Source organism: Aythya fuligula, chromosome 6 (assembly GCF_009819795.1).
Source record: "Aythya fuligula isolate bAytFul2 chromosome 6, bAytFul2.pri, whole genome shotgun sequence".
In the NCBI taxonomy this organism is placed as follows: Eukaryota; Metazoa; Chordata; class Aves; order Anseriformes; family Anatidae; genus Aythya; species Aythya fuligula.
In genome coordinates, this window is record NC_045564.1 from 22,900,310 (window position 1) to 22,919,653 (window position 19,344).

At 54.7% G+C, this 19,344-nt stretch overlaps 1 protein-coding gene across 1 annotated transcript in view; it reads right to left on the bottom strand.

Annotated features, from left to right (window-relative positions):
• Positions 1 to 5,460: 5,460 nt before the first annotated feature.
• The window catches only part of SLC4A3 (solute carrier family 4 member 3), a 32,532-nt gene continuing 18,648 nt past the window's right edge, over positions 5,461 to 19,344 (bottom strand). Inside the window, exons 11-23 of the mRNA XM_032190347.1 lie at positions 19,052 to 19,148; positions 17,082 to 17,266; positions 14,806 to 15,019; positions 14,261 to 14,482; positions 13,691 to 13,839; positions 12,475 to 12,669; positions 12,125 to 12,331; positions 11,549 to 11,638; positions 9,811 to 9,977; positions 9,154 to 9,407; positions 8,681 to 8,850; positions 8,054 to 8,227; positions 5,461 to 7,313 (exon numbers count right to left, since the gene is read on the bottom strand). Coding sequence (XP_032046238.1) covers positions 7,236 to 7,313; positions 8,054 to 8,227; positions 8,681 to 8,850; positions 9,154 to 9,407; positions 9,811 to 9,977; positions 11,549 to 11,638; positions 12,125 to 12,331; positions 12,475 to 12,669; positions 13,691 to 13,839; positions 14,261 to 14,482; positions 14,806 to 15,019; positions 17,082 to 17,266; positions 19,052 to 19,148 — 2,202 coding nt within the window. The 3' untranslated portion in view covers positions 5,461 to 7,235. The remainder of the gene's footprint in view (positions 7,314 to 8,053; positions 8,228 to 8,680; positions 8,851 to 9,153; positions 9,408 to 9,810; positions 9,978 to 11,548; positions 11,639 to 12,124; positions 12,332 to 12,474; positions 12,670 to 13,690; positions 13,840 to 14,260; positions 14,483 to 14,805; positions 15,020 to 17,081; positions 17,267 to 19,051; positions 19,149 to 19,344) is intronic.

The following is a 19,344-nucleotide window of genomic DNA, read 5'->3' on the forward strand; positions in this document are numbered from 1 at the left end:
TGCCGAGCCGAGCCGTGCCGTGCCGTGCCGGGCTGGGCTGGGCTGGGCTGGCCGCGTCCCGCCGCCGCTCGCCGGCCCCGTGCCGCGCTGGCTCCGCCTTGCGGGGAGCGGGGGGAGGCCGGGGCCGCCCCCTCCGCCCCGCCCCGGGCAGCCGGCACCGGAGGGGGGCCGGGGACACCGGGCCGGGGGCAGCGGAGCGAGGGGGGGTTGCTCCGGGGGCAGCTCGCCCCGGAGAGGGGCAGGGGGCCGGGGGCGACGGGCAGGTGGGAATAGGGTCGGGAGGGGTCCCCAGCGGCTGTCCCGAGGGCGCTTTGGGGTTGGGGTGCTGCAATGGCAGGGGCTGGGTGGTGGGTCCCAAAAGCGCGGCGGGGAACCTGGTCTGGGGAAGGGGTGGGTGGTGGGGTGTGCGGACGTGTTCCTTGCAGTGGGAAGAAGTTAGTTTGTTTTTCTGGAAGAAGGAAGGAGACCTAACTGAGGAGGGGAACAAGGCTTTTTTTTTTTTTTTTTTTTTTTTTTTTTTCCTTTATTATCATTTTCCTGGTGAGTAATGTGCTTTTAAACCTACTTAAAAGACAGCGGAGGCTCTGAGGGAGGTGGCAGTACCTTGCCCAGCCTCTGCCACACCAGGCCACTACAGCCTGCGCTGACTGCCCTCGCCACCCAGCTGTGCCTTCGCTATCAGGACTCTCGGTGAGGTTTCCTGTGCCATGAGTCACTGGCTCTGTGTCCTTCCACTTTGACACCTTGCTGGGCATGACCATCCAACCTCCTTCGTGCTCGTGCGGGATTAGCTGAATCTACACCACTTTCCCCGTCTTATGCAAGGCAGTGCCAGAAGCCCAACCCCGCTCCTTATCTCACATCTAATACTCCTGTCCTCAAGGCCAATTACCCTGTTAGCAGTGGGGATTGGATCGACTGCACGCTGACTTGTCCTTGACAGTCCCCTCTGTGGCCAGGCACTTGTCATCGGGCTGTTTGTGCCTCCGCCAGCCTTCCCCAGCGGGAGTCAGCTCCTCCTCCGCTGCCGCTGCTTCCGCAGGCGATGCTGGCTGCCCTGCTTCTCCTCTGGGTGCTCAGTGGGCTGGCAGACCCCTCACAGCTGTGGCAGAAGCAGGGAGCACACACACGGCCTTTACCTCTTCTGCCTAGCTGCCAAGGGTCTCCTCCTTCCTCCTACATCTCCAGAAGTCCCCTCTCGGACTTCTCCAGTGGGGAAGCTTTGGCCACGGTTCCTGTCCCCGAGGCTATCGAAGTGTGACACTCATAGTCCATGCCAAGAGAGATCAGACAGTGAGGTGGGTAAGGAACCCACCTTTTAAAAGGGAAGATCTTCAGTATTAACCACTGTCTGAGTGACATGTGAAGAAGAATAAAGCCGGTGGCTCAGCCTGGTCCTCAGAACAAAGTCGCTTTCCAAACTGCCCAGGCCATAAATGCCAGGTTCTCTGAAGGCAGCAGAGATAACTGGTGCTGTGAGCACAGTGTTTCATCTGCCTGGTGGGAAAGGTTTCAAGAATCTTGATGAGAAGCTCATGCCTGATATCTGCTCCTTTCAGCTACGGGATTAAATCTTTAGCCCTACATCCCTGTGGCCCACCTGGGACATCTGCCCAGCCTCCTAACTCTCCCTCAGTGCTGCTCGCCAGGGAGGGGTGGATGTGACCACCTGCAGCACTTTGATGAGTGGCCACACGCCAACTCATCACCGACCCCTGGCCACATCAGGGGCAGCGTGGGGCGATGGCAGGTCCCCTGCAGCCACCACGGGCTGGTGCACGGCCCGGGGCTGCGGAGCTGCAGCGGCAGAGCCCCGCACCCAGCCGCGGAGGCAGCAGCCCGTGAGTCAGCTTCCTGCTGGGCTCCGCACCGAGGGGAGCTGGCGGGAGGCTGGCAGGAACAAGCAGAGGCAGGAATTCCTCCTGGACACCAGACAATGTCCCGGTTTCCTTTGCCACGGGTCTGGCACACGGCTGGGGGCAGGTAGGCCAAAGTGGCCCCGCTGTGGGCAGTGAGCATCTGCGGGGCTCGTTGTCCTGCAGCCTGTGAGGGGACAGCTGTGACACCATGGCCACGGGTGACACCTCCCTGATGGTTCCTCAGAGTTGTGCTGGCACAGATGTGCATCATCACTGTTGCGGCCCTGCTGCTTCGTCAGGGGATCCCCCCTTGCCAAAAACCCAGGAGAGGCTTCTCCGAAGTGGGGGGGACTACAGAGAAGCAGCAGCCAAAAATCAACCTCGTCCCCTTGCGAGAAGGGGACTCAGAGCAGAGCACACGCTGTCCCTGCAGCCCTGGCCTCCTCCCAGCTCTGCTTTCACAGTCATTTGAAAAATGACTTAAAAGATGACTCCTGCAAATGGCACTTCCCCCTCCTCCCTCCCTCTCCCCCCGCTCACAAGCCAGCCCTGTCCCCAGCAAGGTGAGGCTGGTGGCAATCAAGGCTGCAGCGAAGCTCTCGCTGCCCGGGGCAGCACTGGGGCTGTGCAGCAGGAATTAGCCCGGGCTCCCTGGGGACAGGATCATGTTCGTGCCAGATGTGTCCCTGCTCCAGAGGAATGTGATTAAGGCCACCTGGAGAGGCTCTCACAGGGCAACAGCCAGCACTGCGGCACCTGCTCCCCCTGAGAGCAGGAGTGTGCACAGGAGCAGCTCCCCGGGGCCAGCATTAGCTGTGACAGGCCAAATCCATAAGCAGGGGGCTCCAGCTTCCCCCGCAGACGGGGCCCTGCCCTTCCCGTGCTTGCCCTGGCTGAGGGTCCCTACCACACCTCTCGCCGTGCCAGTGCAGGGCTGCCCGGGGCCAAAGCATATTCGCTTGTGGCTTTTCCAGCTGGGTCATGAGAAATGCAGCCCCGGCGGCGAGATCATGGCATGAGGGAGCCGCGCTGCACAAGGCTTTAATTACAGTCGGAACACGCGGGGATGAGGCCAGCCAAGCACATCCACCTAATTTCCTCTCCTATTAAGCCTGCCCTGCTTTTGTGTGACCCTGGCCCAGCCTTGCTGCTAATGGCGTGTTGCAGCGGAGGTCACAGCTGGCTCTGTAGCAGCCTCGCCGACGCTGCCTGGCTGTGTGTGTGAGCGGGGCTGTGCTCGCAGATACCATTACTGCGGGGTTCGTGCTACAGAAAGTGTGTCAGCCAGCTGCCGTGCAGCGGTTTCGCAGGCGAGGCCGTTCCACCAGGCACGGGCAGCTCTGTCTTTGTCTCTAGCTGCATGATGAACCCAGGCAGGCAAGCAGGGAGGTTACGTGGTGTCTTGGCATCGCCGCTGAGGCCTGCTGGTAGCCTGCGCTCAGGACATTTCCTCTTCCTGATCTCTCCTGTGTGGCCTCAGCCTGCAAAATCATTCCTGGTTCCCCTCCCTGCGCTGCCCTGGCACGGCGGCTCCATCCTCCTCCTCCTGGGCTGGGACGAGAGCCTGCCACGGGTCCCCCTTGGCCACGACCATGCGAAGGAGGCAGCAGTATCCCTCCCCTGCAGCCCTGGGGCAATGCCCGTGGGGACGGCAGCCAGCTCTGGGGAAGGCCGGGGACAGGTCCCAGCCTGCCATTCCCATGGGGAGGCAGGTTTGTGGCCGTGCTGTGAGGGCAGTGCCTCCCGGCTCAGCCCTTCCTTCTGTCCCCGGAGCCTGTCCTGGGGCTGGTGAGTCCATTTTTTTGGTGGATGGAGGGCAGAAAGGGGGCAGAGCGGGGGGCTGGCACTGTGACAGGGTTGTATGGGGTCCAAGTGAAGTGTGACAGGCTTTTTGTGATTTTTCAGGTTTCATTTATGAAGTTTGAGGGGCCAAGGCAAGGACCTACAGAGATCCAGGGGGAAGGGGAAACTTTTCCACTGGCATTGGCTCCAAGCTTTGCCAAGGGGCTGGTCTTGACCAGCAATTTCCCAACAGCAGGGCCGTGTGATGGTGCCAATGCTATCTCCTAACAGAGATGTGTCAGCCCCTCCTGGCTGCAGAGAGTAAAAATAGCCAGAGAAGAGAGCTCAAGCGTATTGAACCCAGCTGGCAGAAACAGAAACACAAATAGTTTGCCCAAACACACAATGGTTTAAAATAATTCACGTGATAATTTTGGGAGTGGACTTCCTATTTTTAGGATTTCTCCAGACAAGGGTGGGTGCTGACTTCTGTAAAGATAAACCTCTCAGACAGCAGAGGTGGGAGAAGCCCACTGTCAGAGTGCGGCCCTGGGCCAGCACCGAGCCCCTGCCAGGGAGTTTGCACATTGCAGGGCATCCCCCAGGGCTGGGCTGGGGCAGCCCCTCGGCTCCTCTCCTCTCCTACACGGGCATTCGGTGGTCTGGCAAAATAACCTCCTGCTTATGGCAGCACCCAGCAGCCTCCTGCGCTGGTCCTGCAAAGTGAGGGTACCCCCCGAGCCCACCCTTCTTCTGTGCTTCCCTGAGCACAGCTGAGGAAGGCGGCGGGGAGCATGCAGGTGGAGCAGCCTGCAGGCAGAGCTCATGAATGCTCCAGGCTGCATCTGACCACACTGCACGTGCTGTAGCTGGGCACTCATACTGCCTCCCTCCTCTTCTGCACGTTCAGCAGTGCTGCTGGGACCTGGAGAGGGTGCTACGGGGCCAGGCACTGGCTGTCCCGCTGTGGGACCAGCCCAGGAGCAGGGTGGCCACCACCCCTGCACCTGGGCAAGCTCAGCCCTCTGCCACGAGCCCCAGGAACAACCAGTGACCCTGACTGAGGGAAGTGGGGGACATCTCCTGTGCCCCACTGCAGCACCTGCCCCAGGCTGAGTGTGGCTGGAGGATGTCTGACCCAGTGCCACACGGACCCCACGGCAGGAGCAGCCAGCAGCTCGGGGAGATGCAGAAGGGTGCTGGGTCAGGCCTGTGTGCTGTCCACCTGGTTTGGCTCCCGTCTGGGAAGAAAACGTGGAGGGAACATGTATTTACTGAGATGTTTCCTCTGTATTCAGCACGTGCCTACAGGCTGGGTAAAGAAACGGGCACGTGCTGAGTGTGCAGGCACACGCACGTACGGATGCACGCAGGCACGGGTGAACGTTCCTGGTTAAACAGGGGGCTCTTGACCACTGTTTCCACTGGCCAGCATGAGGTCTCCAACTTTGCCAGCCTGGTTTCGTGCAGTAACCAGCCACTGGGTGATGGTGCAGAGCCTACCTCTGTGCGGGTGGTGCTGTGATACCCCCTGCTCCAGCCAGCCTTGTTCCCTCACTGCCTGCTGGTGCAGGCAAGAAACAATTTTTTGTCAGGGAACTTCAATTTGATTTATTCCCAGTTACCAAACTTCTAGTTACTGATTCTGGTGCTAAAGAAAAACAACAAATAAACAAATGGTTAGGGAAAAGACCCCCCTGCTTCCTGCTCTCCAGCCCCTTGCCCCGCTTCGCTCGGTCCCAACCCACCCCTGCTGTTACACCCTGCAGAGCTGCCCAGTTCATTGGGGAACAGAGCCAGACGTGGTTCCTGTGAAGAGTTTATTGGTGTAGCTGTTTCCACTACAGTCAGAGGAGTCACAACACGCAGCGACAACAGGCCTCCTACACTACACAGGGAGGACAGGACACACACGGCCACAGACACACAGAGACGCTCGTCTCTCCGCCCCGGGCCCTGCGGTGGGCCAGGCTGCGGGGCAGGAGCCAGCTGCTGGGGGCAGAAATACCTGGCAGGTATTTCTGCAGCCTCCTGGGGAGATGTGGGACCCTCCCGGCAGCAATGCACCCACCTTCTCCTGCAGGAGCCATGCTGATAAACAGGAACCAGGGCAGTGGCTTATCCCAAATCCAATGGCCAGTGAGTGCTGGAGGGAGAAGCTGGGCTGCCCATCTCCTTGGGCACTACCCTCAGAGCTGCCCACATGCCAGAGCTGCTAGCTGCAGCCAGGGTGGCTGCTACCTCTGCCTTGGCCCCAAGCAGCACTGCCAGTGGTGTCCAGGGCAGCTCTGAATGGAGGCTGCTGGTCCAGGAGACCCCAGGAGACATCCCTCAGAGCTGCCTGGAGGTGACCAGGGTGCTGAGTGCTGGGCACACTGAATGCTGCTCCTTCCCGGTCAGCGGGGACCCCTGGAGATGACAAGTCACCCCAGCATGTCAGCAGAAATGGGGCCATGGTGCTCAGTGACTTCACTGCAGGGCTGCAGGGAGCCAGCCCTGGTGGATCACTGCGCAGGGAAGAAGAGGGGAACCACAGGACGGTTTTGTGCTCCAGCACTAAATCTCTTGTATAGCTTCTTAAATGTGGTTTGTGCTCAAGGACGGGGAGCTGGGAATCAGGAACTGGGATGTAACCCTGTGAGGAATTTTTACTCGGACCCCTGTAACCTTTTTAAATGTGCAGAATGGCACAGGACTCCTTGGTCCCTGCAACAGGGCACATAGCCAAGGCAGCCTGAAGGGTACCTGCTCATCCCCTCCCCATGCTGTTTTCCTTTTGAGAAGAGTGTTGTGAAAGTTAGGAGGAAATGATCAGCCTCCTGCATGCCAAACAAGAGTGGAAACGAGTCCTGTGGGAGGGTGACTAGGCAGATGAAGGCCTAGAGGATGGGGCCTGCAGAGCACCCCTCATCTGCAAGACATCGGGGCCCAGAAAGTGCCTGTCCCACCGGTGCAGGGGGAGCTGTGCTGGCCGAAGAAGAGCACTGGTCCCTCCTCGCCTGTGTACTGGGGCACACACTGAGGTGGCAGCGCCTCCCAGGGAGCCCCAGGCTCAGGAGGGTGCATGGGATGGCAGTTTGGCTGTGAAGGCAGAGGGAGCAGGAGGAAGGCATCTGCCCAGCTGAGCATGGAGGCTGCTCTCACTGCCCAGCCTGCGAGGAGCCCGCTGGCCATCCACTGGCCTGTCCCCGTGCCTGCTCGATGGTGTGTGGTGCTGCGACACCCAAGCTTCGTGGGAGTGGAGTGGGACACAGTGGGACCAGCTGGCAGGGCTCCCCTTCACCGCCTGCAGACTGAGCACGGGCTGCCTCCAGCAGGGAGTGGGCAGCCCCCTGACCCACGGGCACTCTGCAACCACACCGCTTCGGGGTGTGAGAGGCATCTCTCGGCCCACCAGGTCCGAAAAGAGAGAGACTCACAGCTTCTGCCGAGCGAGTGATGGGGCAGCAGGAGCCAGGGCTGCCTCCCGGGGGCTATGGAACAGCCATTGGTCCAGGCAAGGCTGCACAGCTCACGGCAAGTCTCCAGTTAGTCCTTGGGAGTGACGAGCAGGCGTGAGCAGCTGTCCCGTGCGTGGGGACGGCAGGCCCCAGCTCACACAGGCATGTGCAGCTCGTTGTACTCATCCCGGCCGTCCTCGTCGAAGTTTGGTTCCGCATCCTCGGAGTCCAACTGGGGAGAGACAGAGACAGGGCTTTGAGGGCCACAGCAGCCCCCAGCACGGGGCACACCTGGTGCCGAGGGAACAGCGTGCAGCGAGCCAGGCAGCTCTCTTTTCTGGGAAGAGCAAAGCTCTTGCTTCTTTCCCTCCCCAAAGGCCTGTCTTTTCTACCCCTCATGCCCACACATGCTTCCCCAGCCCAATGCCCAATGCTGTCAGCATTTTATTCTGACAGTGCCTGCTCGCTGGTCCAGCACAGAAGCTCCTGCCTCCTGCCCTGCCAGCAACACCCAGGCACACAGCATTTTGGGGTGCTGCTCCAGGCTGCTCACCAACAGGAACTCAGGAGTTTGGCAGCACCCAGGGAGCTGCCAGCACCAAAGGTGCTGGCTCTGTGGTTACGTGCTCCTCTGCCAAGCAGCTGCAGGCACTGGTGTGTTGCTAGGCTGTCCCTGCTGCTGCCTCAGTGGGGAAATAGGGGGTCTCCTTGATGAAGTAGCCACAAATGAGGAGGAGAATGGAAAAGAAAACTCCTACTGTGTGGCAGGATCCTCTGTTTCCTTACCCTAGGCTGCCCATCCACCCCATGTTCCATTCCCAGGGCTACAAGCTCTGAGGAAGCCACCAGCCCACCTAACTGCCGTTGAACAAAGACCACCAGACAACAGCAGGGAAAGGCAAAGCTTTGCTGGCCAAGGATCTCCTCACAACAGTGTTGCAAGCAAGAGTGCGAGGACAGTTATCTGCTTACGGCTTTGAGCTCCCTGTCGTGGAAGAAGCGGGGCAGCACGAAGCGTCGCAACGGCACTGTCATGATCAGGACGAAGGGGAAGGCCAGGGACGCCACTGTCGATTTCACCACCCAAAGCAGCACAATGCAGGCCAGTTGGATGCAGGTGAAGAGATTCATTCTCCAGGTCTTTACCTAGGGAGGTAAATCCAGTCTGAGAACACATTTTCCTCCCGCACAGGTTAACAAAGGCCCAACTGGCCGAACACAACCCTTTTACATGGCACAGGACAGTAACGCAACACTGTGCTGTGCATTCTACCTGTTTGTACACGACAGCAAGGCAGAACCCTGTAGCACATCAGCATTTGTGCAGCCTATCCATCAGTGTAGCGCCCCTACAGCCATTTAAGCAATGCATTACCCCTGTGAACACTCTGTCCATCCAATATCCTGGCAACACACTTCTGTGTGCAGCCTGTCAGCATGCTATCCTAGCATTTTATCACCTCCATGTGCATCCTGCACTACTTCTGGACACAACCTTGCAGCACATCACCCCTCGGGGGTCACCAAACTAAGCATCACCAGCATCCTCTCTCACCTGCCTCTTCCTTCTCTGCTCTCCTGCAGCCTGTCTTCGCTCACCTTAACAACGTAGATGTGGTCAGGGTGGTGCTTGGATGGCATGAAGATCAGGAGCAGTCGCTCGTAGAGCTGGATGCCGGTGAGGGACGTAACCCCCATGTAGAGGAAGATGCCAAAGAGCACAGCCAGCGGGATCTGCCGCAGCATGTTCCCCATCACAATGGACAGGCCTGCAGAGACAGAGCTCAGGGCATGGCTCTTCTCATGCACCCAGCCCTCCCCCACCTCCTCTCTGTCTGTCCTGGGGTGCACGGGTTCAGAGGAGTCTGGCTGGAGGGGGTGTGGAGAATGACAGACTGTGGGGTCAGTTACCCAAGGCTTCCAGAGGGGAGCTGGTGTGAGGGTCAGCAGGGGCAGTCCTGCAGCAAGTGGGCAAAGTGAAATGTGGTCTGTGGGGCAGGGACACAGCCAGGGTGAGATCTGAGTGTCTGGCCCTGACCCCCCCTCACTCCTTCCCCCAAGCAGAGGCTCACCGACGAGGGCGGCAATAAGCACTCCTGTCACACGCTGCTCCTTCACCTCCTCAATCTTGGGCTTCTCCCCTGGTGCAATGGCCTTGCTCATGACTGTCAGGGCGTTGACGTGGGTGACGGAGCGCACGGTTGCTGCGGTCAGCCAGGGCAGCCCAAAGAGGGCACAGAGCCCCCCCATCGTGCCAATGAGCAGCAGGTCCAGGTGGAAGCCAGAGCCTTTCAGTAGCTTCCTCTCCTTTTTGCTCACAATCAGCCTGGGAGGAACAAGAGTTTGTGTCAGCCAGGCACAACCTACATACATCACAGGAAGCGTCCAGTGCCCATGGACAGCCTCGCAACTGGGACAATGATTATTCCCTGAACAGGGCACATGTGGGGACAACAAGGAGATGGCCAGGAGATGGCAGATGGCAACCTCAGATTAGAGGTTTTGTCCTGTGCTTGTCTGAGGCAGGTCTCCACCACACTGTATCCCAGGAGGAGAGCCACGAGACAGTGGAAGAACCCAAGAAGATGTGGTCTGAAATGGGCAGGGTCCTGCCCTTGCTGTCCCACCGGGATATGAGGCACACCTCCACACCAATGGCACCAGCACCCATCCCAGCCCTGCCTGCCTGGAGGTGAGCGATGGTTGGTATTGGCAGGGGAGGTACTCACGTAGTGATCTGCGTCTCCATGAAGATAAGGATGAAGACCAGAAGGGCAGGAATGGCAGAGGCAAACATCATCCACAACGGAAAGGTCCCACTGCTGCCCATGGGGTGAATGAACCAACCACGCTTGTGAGGAGATGTGACCGACAGGCCAGACGGGACATTCAACTTCTGGTGGTGTAGCCGCAAAACCGAGCAGTTATTCATCAATACTCACATGCCCACAGCCTCACACGGGTCTGGCCTTGATCCTCCCGGCCTCCCTGGTCTGAAGCTTCAGATGATGGGACAGCAACCCTGACCCAAGCTGGACTTTCTCATGGATAATCCCCTTCAGCGTAAAAAAAATCCCATGTCCCCTCTTTCTAACAAGGGCCTCATTTCCTCTTTCAGCTACAGGAATTCACTTGGGTTTTGTCCAAAAGATCAACATCTTCCCTCAAAAACCTCACCCCCATGTCAGGGCTTGCAGACCATGTTTAAAATGCTCCTTGACCTCTACTTGGAGCATCCAAGTGCCCTGAACTGGTCACTCTTCTCTGAGGTGGTTTTCCAGACACTAAGCCTTTTTGGAGACATTTTTCAATATTGTTTTTGCACCGGGGACCCCAGAACTAGACACATTCTCTGGAAATGTCCTCACTCTTATCATGTTCAGTGGGAATATCATGTTTGTGCTCTCATCAGAGACCACACAGACTCCTATTTGTACATGGCCCCAACCCTGCGTTCACTAGCATTTAAAGTCTTGGCTCTGCCCTGCTTTACAGCAGTTCTTGCTAACTGTCAGCACGAACACTGCAGCGAGAGTTTATGATTTGCATTTATGTTAATCAGCATAAGTATGAATAATATTTCTGGAATGCTTGTACTTGAGCTAAGCTGTGCAACTAAGTACTGTTTTCTCAGAAAGCCATGTACATATGCTGAGTTGATAGTGAAATGATAATGCTTCTGATATTAATTGTTGAAGTGTAGAATGGTATGAAAAGGATGTAACAAAGTGTATGATTTCACCAACGTCTGATAAAACCAGATTTTACATTGAGATTTAAATGAAAAAGAATGCATTTGGAATCCATTAAGCCTTGGGCTGTCTTGCTGAACAGGAGTTACCTTTCACCCTCTCCCTAGCGTTAGTTGACAGAAATAGCAAAACAAAAGGATAAAACTATGCATCTATTAAAAAGGGGAAAAAAAGGAAACCTATGAGATGGGTATGTTTGATAACTAAGTTTGTGCACAAACTAGGAAAGAGATCACTGTGCTTGAGATAAAATGATCAAAATGCTTAGTAGCCTATCGTTAAGAGGAGCATACACATGGGAGTACTGAAAACTTGACTGTACACCACTGAAAATACTCTATATGCCACCCCTTTTAGTGTGAATAAATTGATTACGTCTTGTTGAATGAAAACAAGTTTTTAGAGTTACAAACATGGAATTAACTGCATTGTTTAACTTTGATCCTCTAAAACCTCCCCTACCAACCGCAGGAATATCAGAGGGCTGTCAGGGGCACTCCGGTCCCTGTAGCTCTGGTCTCTGTCTCAGCAAGACCCTTGGAGCTTCCTTTCAGCGTGGGAGTAAGGACAAGGGGAGCGTCTCTGTTTGCTTTGCACTGTTATGACTAACTAGGCAGGAAATATAAATCCCCAGTTGCACAAGAGCATGCTTCGGTGTGGCACGGATCACTGGCTGTGCTGGAGGAGGGGCTCCGAGGGCAGCGCTGGCACCTACCTGCGTGTACGTGTCTGTGATGGTGTAATCCACCAGCACCATGACCAGGATTGAGATGGGGATCCCGAAGTCTCCAATGATCCGCCGAGCCTGCAGAACAAACACTCTCGGTGTCAAAGGGCAAAGGTTGGTCTCCTTACACCCAGTTGTAAGCTTTCTCCTGTATTCTAGTTTAACAGACTTGTATCCAGCCAAATGAGCTTTCCCTGGGCCCAGGGGATTTTTCAGAAAAGCTCACTGGAGCAGGACAGTGCAGATACCATCATCAACAGCCAGCTCTCATCCACAGCCTAAGTCAGATTACCATCCCTTCTGCATAGTATTTAAAAGACTGTTGGTGTTTCTTTGTCAGATGGTCCCTAATAGCACCAGCATCACATGGAGTAAAGTAACACTCCAGGGTGCAGTTGTGATCATACAGGGCTGGATAAGACACAAATGGGACAGAGTACTGTGGTCAAATTCATTCAAATTTTCACCAAGCAAACACTCTGAAGAACAAAAGGCTGCAGTAAGAAGCATTATTTATTTGGCATGTCCCTTATTCCTAACATCTGGGTCCCACAAACCTCTCACCTTTCCTCCTAAGAAACGGCTGTTCTTGAACTTGCGCATGAAGAAGGCAATGAAGAAGGTGCCCAGCATGAGGATGAGGGAGAGGAGGGCAGTGTTGGGCTGCATCCTGATTCCCAGTGACATCGCATCTGCAGAAAGCATGCTGGCATTCAGGCTGCTCTGCACGTTCGGTGGGTAAAACTTCAGCAGAGGATGTTCTGCAAACACCTGGGCAGGTGAGAGAAGCAGAAGGCACTGTCACCACAAGAAGGGGCAGGGGACACTGTCGCTGTTGGGGACAGGGGTGCGTAGAAGGTACCCAAATGGGGGCCCAAGAGACATGGCAGCCCATCCCCCCGGGGAAGGTTCACCTTGTACAGTTTGTAGAAGGTCTCATAGATGAAGATGAGGGAGATGAGGAAAGCAAAGATTTCCTGGGTGAAGGGCGAGATGTAGCGCACCAAGAAGCTTCCCTCAGCTGCCACAATAATGAAGATGAAGACGATGAGCCAAAAACCAATCCACACTCTGCCTGTCAGATACTCAATGCCTTGTGTCTGGCAGAACTGAAATGGAAAGGGCAACGAGTTACTCACACCTCCTCAGGCTGCCTCCCTCATCTCCTCCCCATTAAGATCGACCAGACTCCTGGAAAAAGGCATCCTCATCTCCACAGGCAACCAACACAGAGACCGCGAATTCAAGGCTGGAATCACAGGTAAAGCTGCAGACCTTTTATTAACACCAGCAAGCTCACCCCAAGCAGGCGTACAGAGGTACACTTTTGTACACCATGACTGGACAAAGCAAAACCCATCAATGGAAAGTGAGGTTACAGAACAGAAGAGAAATCCCCACTGCACAATGGCATCACCAGCTCTAAACTCTTGACACCCCAAGATGAAAACCTAGCTGTAGGAAAAAACATGCTTTATACACCCAGACATGTCAGCAGCCAGAAAAAAGAAGGATTAAACCCACTGTTTAGAGGTAAGGTGACACAAGGATACTTTAACAGTGAAGAGATCATGCTTCTAGAGAAAAAAAAACATGTCCATCCTGCCTGACCAAGGTATCTGCATGCACCCTTGGGCTCATCCTGAGAGGCAGAATGTGCATGGGATTTCCAAAATGAGCGACACACTGAATGTTTTTGGGTTCCCATACAAGAAAATCTGGGTATGGATAACAGTTCTGAAACTGTCTTCAGACGAAGCCTCAAGAACAAGGAAGGATGGCGGAGCAGTATTTTAGGAAGCAGCTCCAAGTGCCCACTGGGCTGCAGCACAGGGCTGGGGGACAAAGCTTCTCTGGCAGTCAGCGGGTAAAGGAGTGCTGTCACCATTGTCACACCTCAACAGGGTCAGCCTGTAGGATACAGCAACGGGAGACAGAAATCCCAGCAGTGTAACCTGGAAGGGGTCAGCATAGATAAGGCCAGCCCCAGCTGAACTGAGGACAGCCTGGTAGGACACAGGGTGTCCACAGTAACACAGTCCCTTGGGAGAGCTGAGAAATGCTGGCTGCCCTCTGCAGCACATGGGCAGAACGAATGGGTGCCAAGCACGGACACTGCTTCACAAGTACCTTGTAAAAAGCTTCTTCAAACACCAGCAGAGGCCCTGAGAAGCCAATGACCAGGAGCGGCTGGGCTCCAAGCAGGGAGAAGAGGATCCCTAAAACCGAGGTGGAGATTATCAGCTCGGAGACCCCCATGAGACCCTCAGTTTTCTCTCCTGGGAAAGAGAACAGTATGTGAGTGTCACAGACAGACACAGGCGCTGTCTCCATAGACAGGTAGTCTGTAGACTCCACACAGAGGAGGCAGGTCCCTGTCCCACCGGTCAGAGGTCCCCTGCGCCGGGCAGGGAGTGCAGACGGAGACCAGGGAGCCTTGGGTGATGGCTCCCAGTGCCTGCCTCCAGCCCTGGGCTCCTCTGGCTGGAACAGCACAGCCTGCCTGGAGAGCACTCAGAGAGGGGCAGTGAGCCGAGGCTGGAGAGGCCGAGCAGCAGCGAGGGGACAAGGCAGCGGCCACAGCGCAGCACCGCTGCGCTCCCTCAGCAAGCGGCACCGAAGCCCACCCCAGCACAGCATCACACAGACACAGCCAGTGTTCCAGCGTGCAAAGAGCAGACCAGAAAGCAGGCCCATTACCTAGGAGTCCCCCGAAGGTGATGGCAGGAGAGAGAGCAGCAAAGTAGATGAAGAGAACGGCCGCGAGACACTGGCTGTGCAAGGCGTCTCTGATGTCACTGAGGTATTTGGGGTACCTGCGCTTTATGTCCCGAACCAGACCTCCAAAAAATATTCCAGTCCGCTTCAAAGGGTCGTCCTCAGCTTCCTCCTCCTCTTCCTCAGCTTTCACTTCACACAGCTCTGGAGGTGCATGGAGGGCAGGGCTTGAGCGAGGGAATTCGGGGCCACCCTTGGGCTGCCCTTTCTCCATACCCCACGGAGACCTTTCTCCTGCAGCGCTAACCTGCTGGGCCCCCTGTGACTGCACATCCCATCGCCTCTAGCTGCCCCCAGCCACTGTCCTGCCTCCCCTTGGCCCCCCTCTCTGCTGCCCCCCACCAATGCTGCCCACTGCTGGAGCCAGGCCCCGCTCACCCCTCTGCCAGGCTTTGTGAGGGGAGGGCCCACTGGGGCACGGAGGGCACTAGGCACAAATTCTTTTGCCCAAATTTGAGTGGAGAGACCTTTGGCTTCCTGGACATCCCCCTCTTTCATGGACTTCTGCTCCCTTTCCTTCCTCTTCCTTAGCAGCAACTTCTGGAAGGTGGCAATGGATTTGAGCAAGTCTTTGCCCTCCACCTCTGACGGGGGGATGACAATGCTGCAGTCCAAGAACTCATTGATTGCGTTGAGGAGGTCTTGACGGTCATCTGCCATGTACGCAGCCTCGTGGAAGTGCTGAGAGGGACAGAGAAAGGAAGGGAGAAGGCTAAGAGCAAGACTGCACTCAGCTACCTACCAACTGGAATCACAATGCTTGCTGTGACCCTTCAATAACATCCCACTCCCTCCACCCACTGCTTGTTTCACTGCTGCCACGCGGTGACCCACATTCCCTCCCACTGCTCCACCTATTGACATTTCCCTATATATCCTCCCTTCCCTATAAATCCTTCCCAGTGACCTCCTTGCTTTTCTCCCCCAGGCCCTACTGCTCTAGCCCATCCCTGGTAGCTACGTGTTCCACCAGGCCACAGGGCTCCCCTCCTGTGACCTCTCCATCGAACAACACCAGATCTGTGCTTCCCAGCTATCCTGGTGCCTCATTCCCTAGGTTAGCTGCTATACTTTGCCAGCCTGTGACAGTGTTTACTCCAGGCCACTTGCTGTACTTGGCCAAATCCTCCTCCTTACAAGCTCTGTATGTACAGAGCCCAGCTCAGTAATATTTCAGAAGCCAGGCACCACAGAGACAAAAGACTTCAGGTGTCCCCTGTCCCTGCAGCTCAAAACTGGGGCTATGCAACAGATAGATGTCCTCTTAGTCTGAACTTGGATTGGTTTTGAGGGACAAGCTGGTGGAGTCCTAACACACTGCAGATAAAGTACAAGAAGCAGAGTGTGAGACATGTAAGTGAGGAGCAAGCATAGGAGACTCTTGGGAGACTTGGACATAAGGATACAAAATATGGGAGAGGAAGGCAAAATGGGAGTGTACAGCATGAGGGAAGCAGTGCCCGTGAAACCAGGCAGAAAAAAATGGAGATGCTCCTGGCAGCAAGGACAAGATGACAAGGAGGGTCTCTGAGGAGACAGCGCTACTACAGGTAGTAGGGGAGGTAGCTGGCAACTGGGCAGAAGTACTGCATTGCCTCCTGCATATCGCTGCAGTGAAAGGGCTAGAAGAAGATGAACAAGTGAGCAGCCTGTCTGTAAAGCAGGTAGGCGACAGCTAAGGTCTCTGCAGTGCACAGACTCCCTGGAGCCACGGCTTCCAGCTGTAAATGATACCGGGCTCCCTTCACGGCGCCAGCCACCGAGTAACCTTGCTACAGCCAGCCTCAGTTGCAGCAGCTGACTCCCCTGCTCCAGCTACAGAGCAGCAGGGCTCAGATGAGGAGATTAGCCCACAAACATAGCACTGAAGCTGGAATATGGCAGCTCACCTCTTCTGGCTCTAAGCACAGTCTCAACTGACTCCTGGGGAGGGATCTTTCAGCTGGGGGCCCTTGTAGCCCACAACCCACCTGCTCTGAGTGGACCTTTCAGTCCCCGTTTCAGGGAGAGGTCTGCACTGATGCCAGGAGTGGCAGTTTCTTATTTGGTTAAAGTTGCATGGCACCAGCCAGAAAGTCCCTGTGAACCTCTGACTCCTCCATCTTGGATGTATGCAGCAGATGCTCAGATTATCTTTTCTTTGTCTTTAATTCCTTACCAGGATAATAAATTTCACTTTCCTGCCATCTAGCCAGATGGGGAACTTCTAGCAGTGTCTGTGCCTGGCAGAAAAACCTTTCCGCCTCCTCATCTCTCCTGCATTGATGTGCTCCTCTGCATGGACGCCGCAGCCATGGGACTTAGAAAGCTCTGGCAAAACTCTTGATAAACAGTTCCCAGGCATTGTTAGGCCTTCTTGTCAGTGTTGCCTAGGCCAGATGTCATGGTCACAGACACCACTCAGCCTCCCCTCCTCTGTTTGTGAAATGTGAACTGAACACGTCTCCTTTTCTAACCTTGGGCAGCCCTTTGCTCCTGCTTTTATGCATACCCCCCTTTCTTCACCTCCCAGTCTAGCACGCTCTGTTCCAGCCAAACATCTACCCTTCTCTTCCCTCTGTACTGGAGCACCCTACCTTGGTTTAGCCAGGCTACTCTTAAAAATCCTAGCTGCTCAGGCCTGTCTTTCCCACCCGGGCCTTTGCACAGCATCTCAGCAGCACTCCTGTCCCAGGACTGACTTCTGAGGAACCACTGAAGCTCCCTCGCATTGTGTCAGCATTGTCGCTGGTCAGCTCCTCACCTTGTCGGACATGAGGGTGGAGATCGACCGGCCAATTTCATGGTAATCCATGTTGGCTTGGCTCGGTCCCAGCAGCACAAAGATGAATCTGACAGGGATTGGGACCTCCAAGACAGATTCCAGGAAGACGGCCTCATTTAGTCGGACAAAGGCCATAGTTGGCTGCTCCAGGAACTGCACACAACCTACCGGGAGGCAATGTTTTGAGCACAGTTAATCATTGGGGTGAGCTGTACTGGGCTGCCTTGAACAGTGGAAACAGCAATGTAGGAGGTTCCCATGAGCCCTGCAGTCCCGTACTTGTTTCCAGACCACTGAAAGGACACCAAGCTTCATGCTGAGGACTGCTCGAAGTCCCTTGTTCACTGATTGTTCCCCAGCAATACCACTCTCTTTACTCTCTTTAGCTCTCCCAGTTAGCACATTCTCTATCCTACACACAGGCTCTACTTACATTATAAGGGGCTGATTTTAAATCAGAAGGTTGTTTTCCACTAAGCCACTGCCTTATGGAAGGAAGCCTCTTACGTGTAGGCAGTTAGTTTTATCACACAAACTTCTAATTTCATCAAAGAATGAAATCAGGTTTGCTTGACATGACCTATTTCCCATAAACCTCACTGCTTGGCAATAATTACATTCTTATCCTTTAGCTCCTTATTAATTGAATCCCATATTAGCTCTGCCATTATTTTGGCCGAGAGGGACGTTAGGTTAAACAACCTATAGGTACTGAATCACTGTACTTTGTTTCTTGAGCACTGACACCGTTAGCTTTATTCTGTTTTTCTTGTGTGTTCCCTGCATTCCTAGACCTTTTTCGGATGAAAAATGAGCCAGTTCTCTAAAGACTCATAGGTACAAATTACAGTTTGTTTGATGATGTCCGTGTCTCATGAGTGTGTTTGGCAGCCTTCTCGGTACCTAACAGATTGGGAAGCAGTCCCGCATCCTCCAGCATACCAGCCGCTTCCTTCTGATACTGAACACAAATGTTTATTGAGTACTTCTATTTCTCTGGCATTATTACTGATCTTTCTGCCATCTGTGTCCAGCAAAGAGCTGTGTTCTGTGTTAGACTTGCAAATCTGGGCCATCTGAACAGCCATGAGAATCCCAAGATACAGAAATGACCAGTGTGTAGTTATCCGAGTATTCAAAGTGCATTTATCAAACTGATCTGGCCTCATCATGGTTTAGCATCAGCTTGGTTAAGCGGCCAAGTCTCTTTGCCCAAGTTTTCTATCTCCTAGACAGGCACTGACATTTACTGTGCCTGTAGCATAGTTCTGTTTGCTCAGACGTTAATGCCAGCAAAGTGCTGAAAAGGACTAGTCTTGTGGTCAGAAGGCACTAAACCCACTGACGCTCGAGGCTGCCTGCCCACAGCCCTCATTTGTATAGAAAAATATATTTAGGCAGTGATATGGCAGATACCAGATGCCTTGCCAGCTGCTGGGCCCTGCTCCCAAAAACTCCAAGTTCCTTGGCACATACAGCCAACATACAGCCAACAACCAAAACTAGCCAGGGGCAGGACCTAGGTGCTAGCAAGGTGTAATGAGCTAGCCAGGCTGGGGGCAGCAATGGTCAGAAGACAACACAAGGCCCTACTGCAGGGCTGGCAGTCAGTCACTGTTTATCCACTTCTGAGCTGCAAAATGGGATGTTTTGGTGAGGTGGCTAAACTTTCTCCTTTAAACTGGAAACCAGTCCCCAACAGCAGTGTCTACCAACCTCTTCACGTTCAGTACTTCTTAATTTCAGAAAAAACTACTCAGTCACCCTTTACATCTACTACAAACAAAATGTGCATTATCTCTACAGAAGAGAGCATACAAGGCTCCCTTCTCACTTAAATTTTGCGAACATGTACTAGATGTTCACATACAGATCAGGAGAGAGAGCACCCACAGCTGGGCCCTGAACTGGTCTCTTGGTGTCAGGGGAGTCCATGTATTGCCTCTTACCCACGAGAACCACTGTGGCCTCTGCATCTTCAGGAATCTTCTCCATCAGCTTCAGGTATTTACGGTGCCCCTCAGAGTTATGGAGATGCAGGTTTTTCTGCCGGGGAGAACACAAACAAGTAAGGACAGTGCCCCTGTGCCTTGGTTTCCCTATATTAATAGGGCTTCCTTGCAGTGAAAGGTCATCCTGCAAACGCCAGGGCTGTTGCTGCCATCGCAAGCTCCAGCAGACATTCACATACAGTGTGAGTCTATAATTAGGTCCCAAAATCATAACGCAGTGACCTGATTTC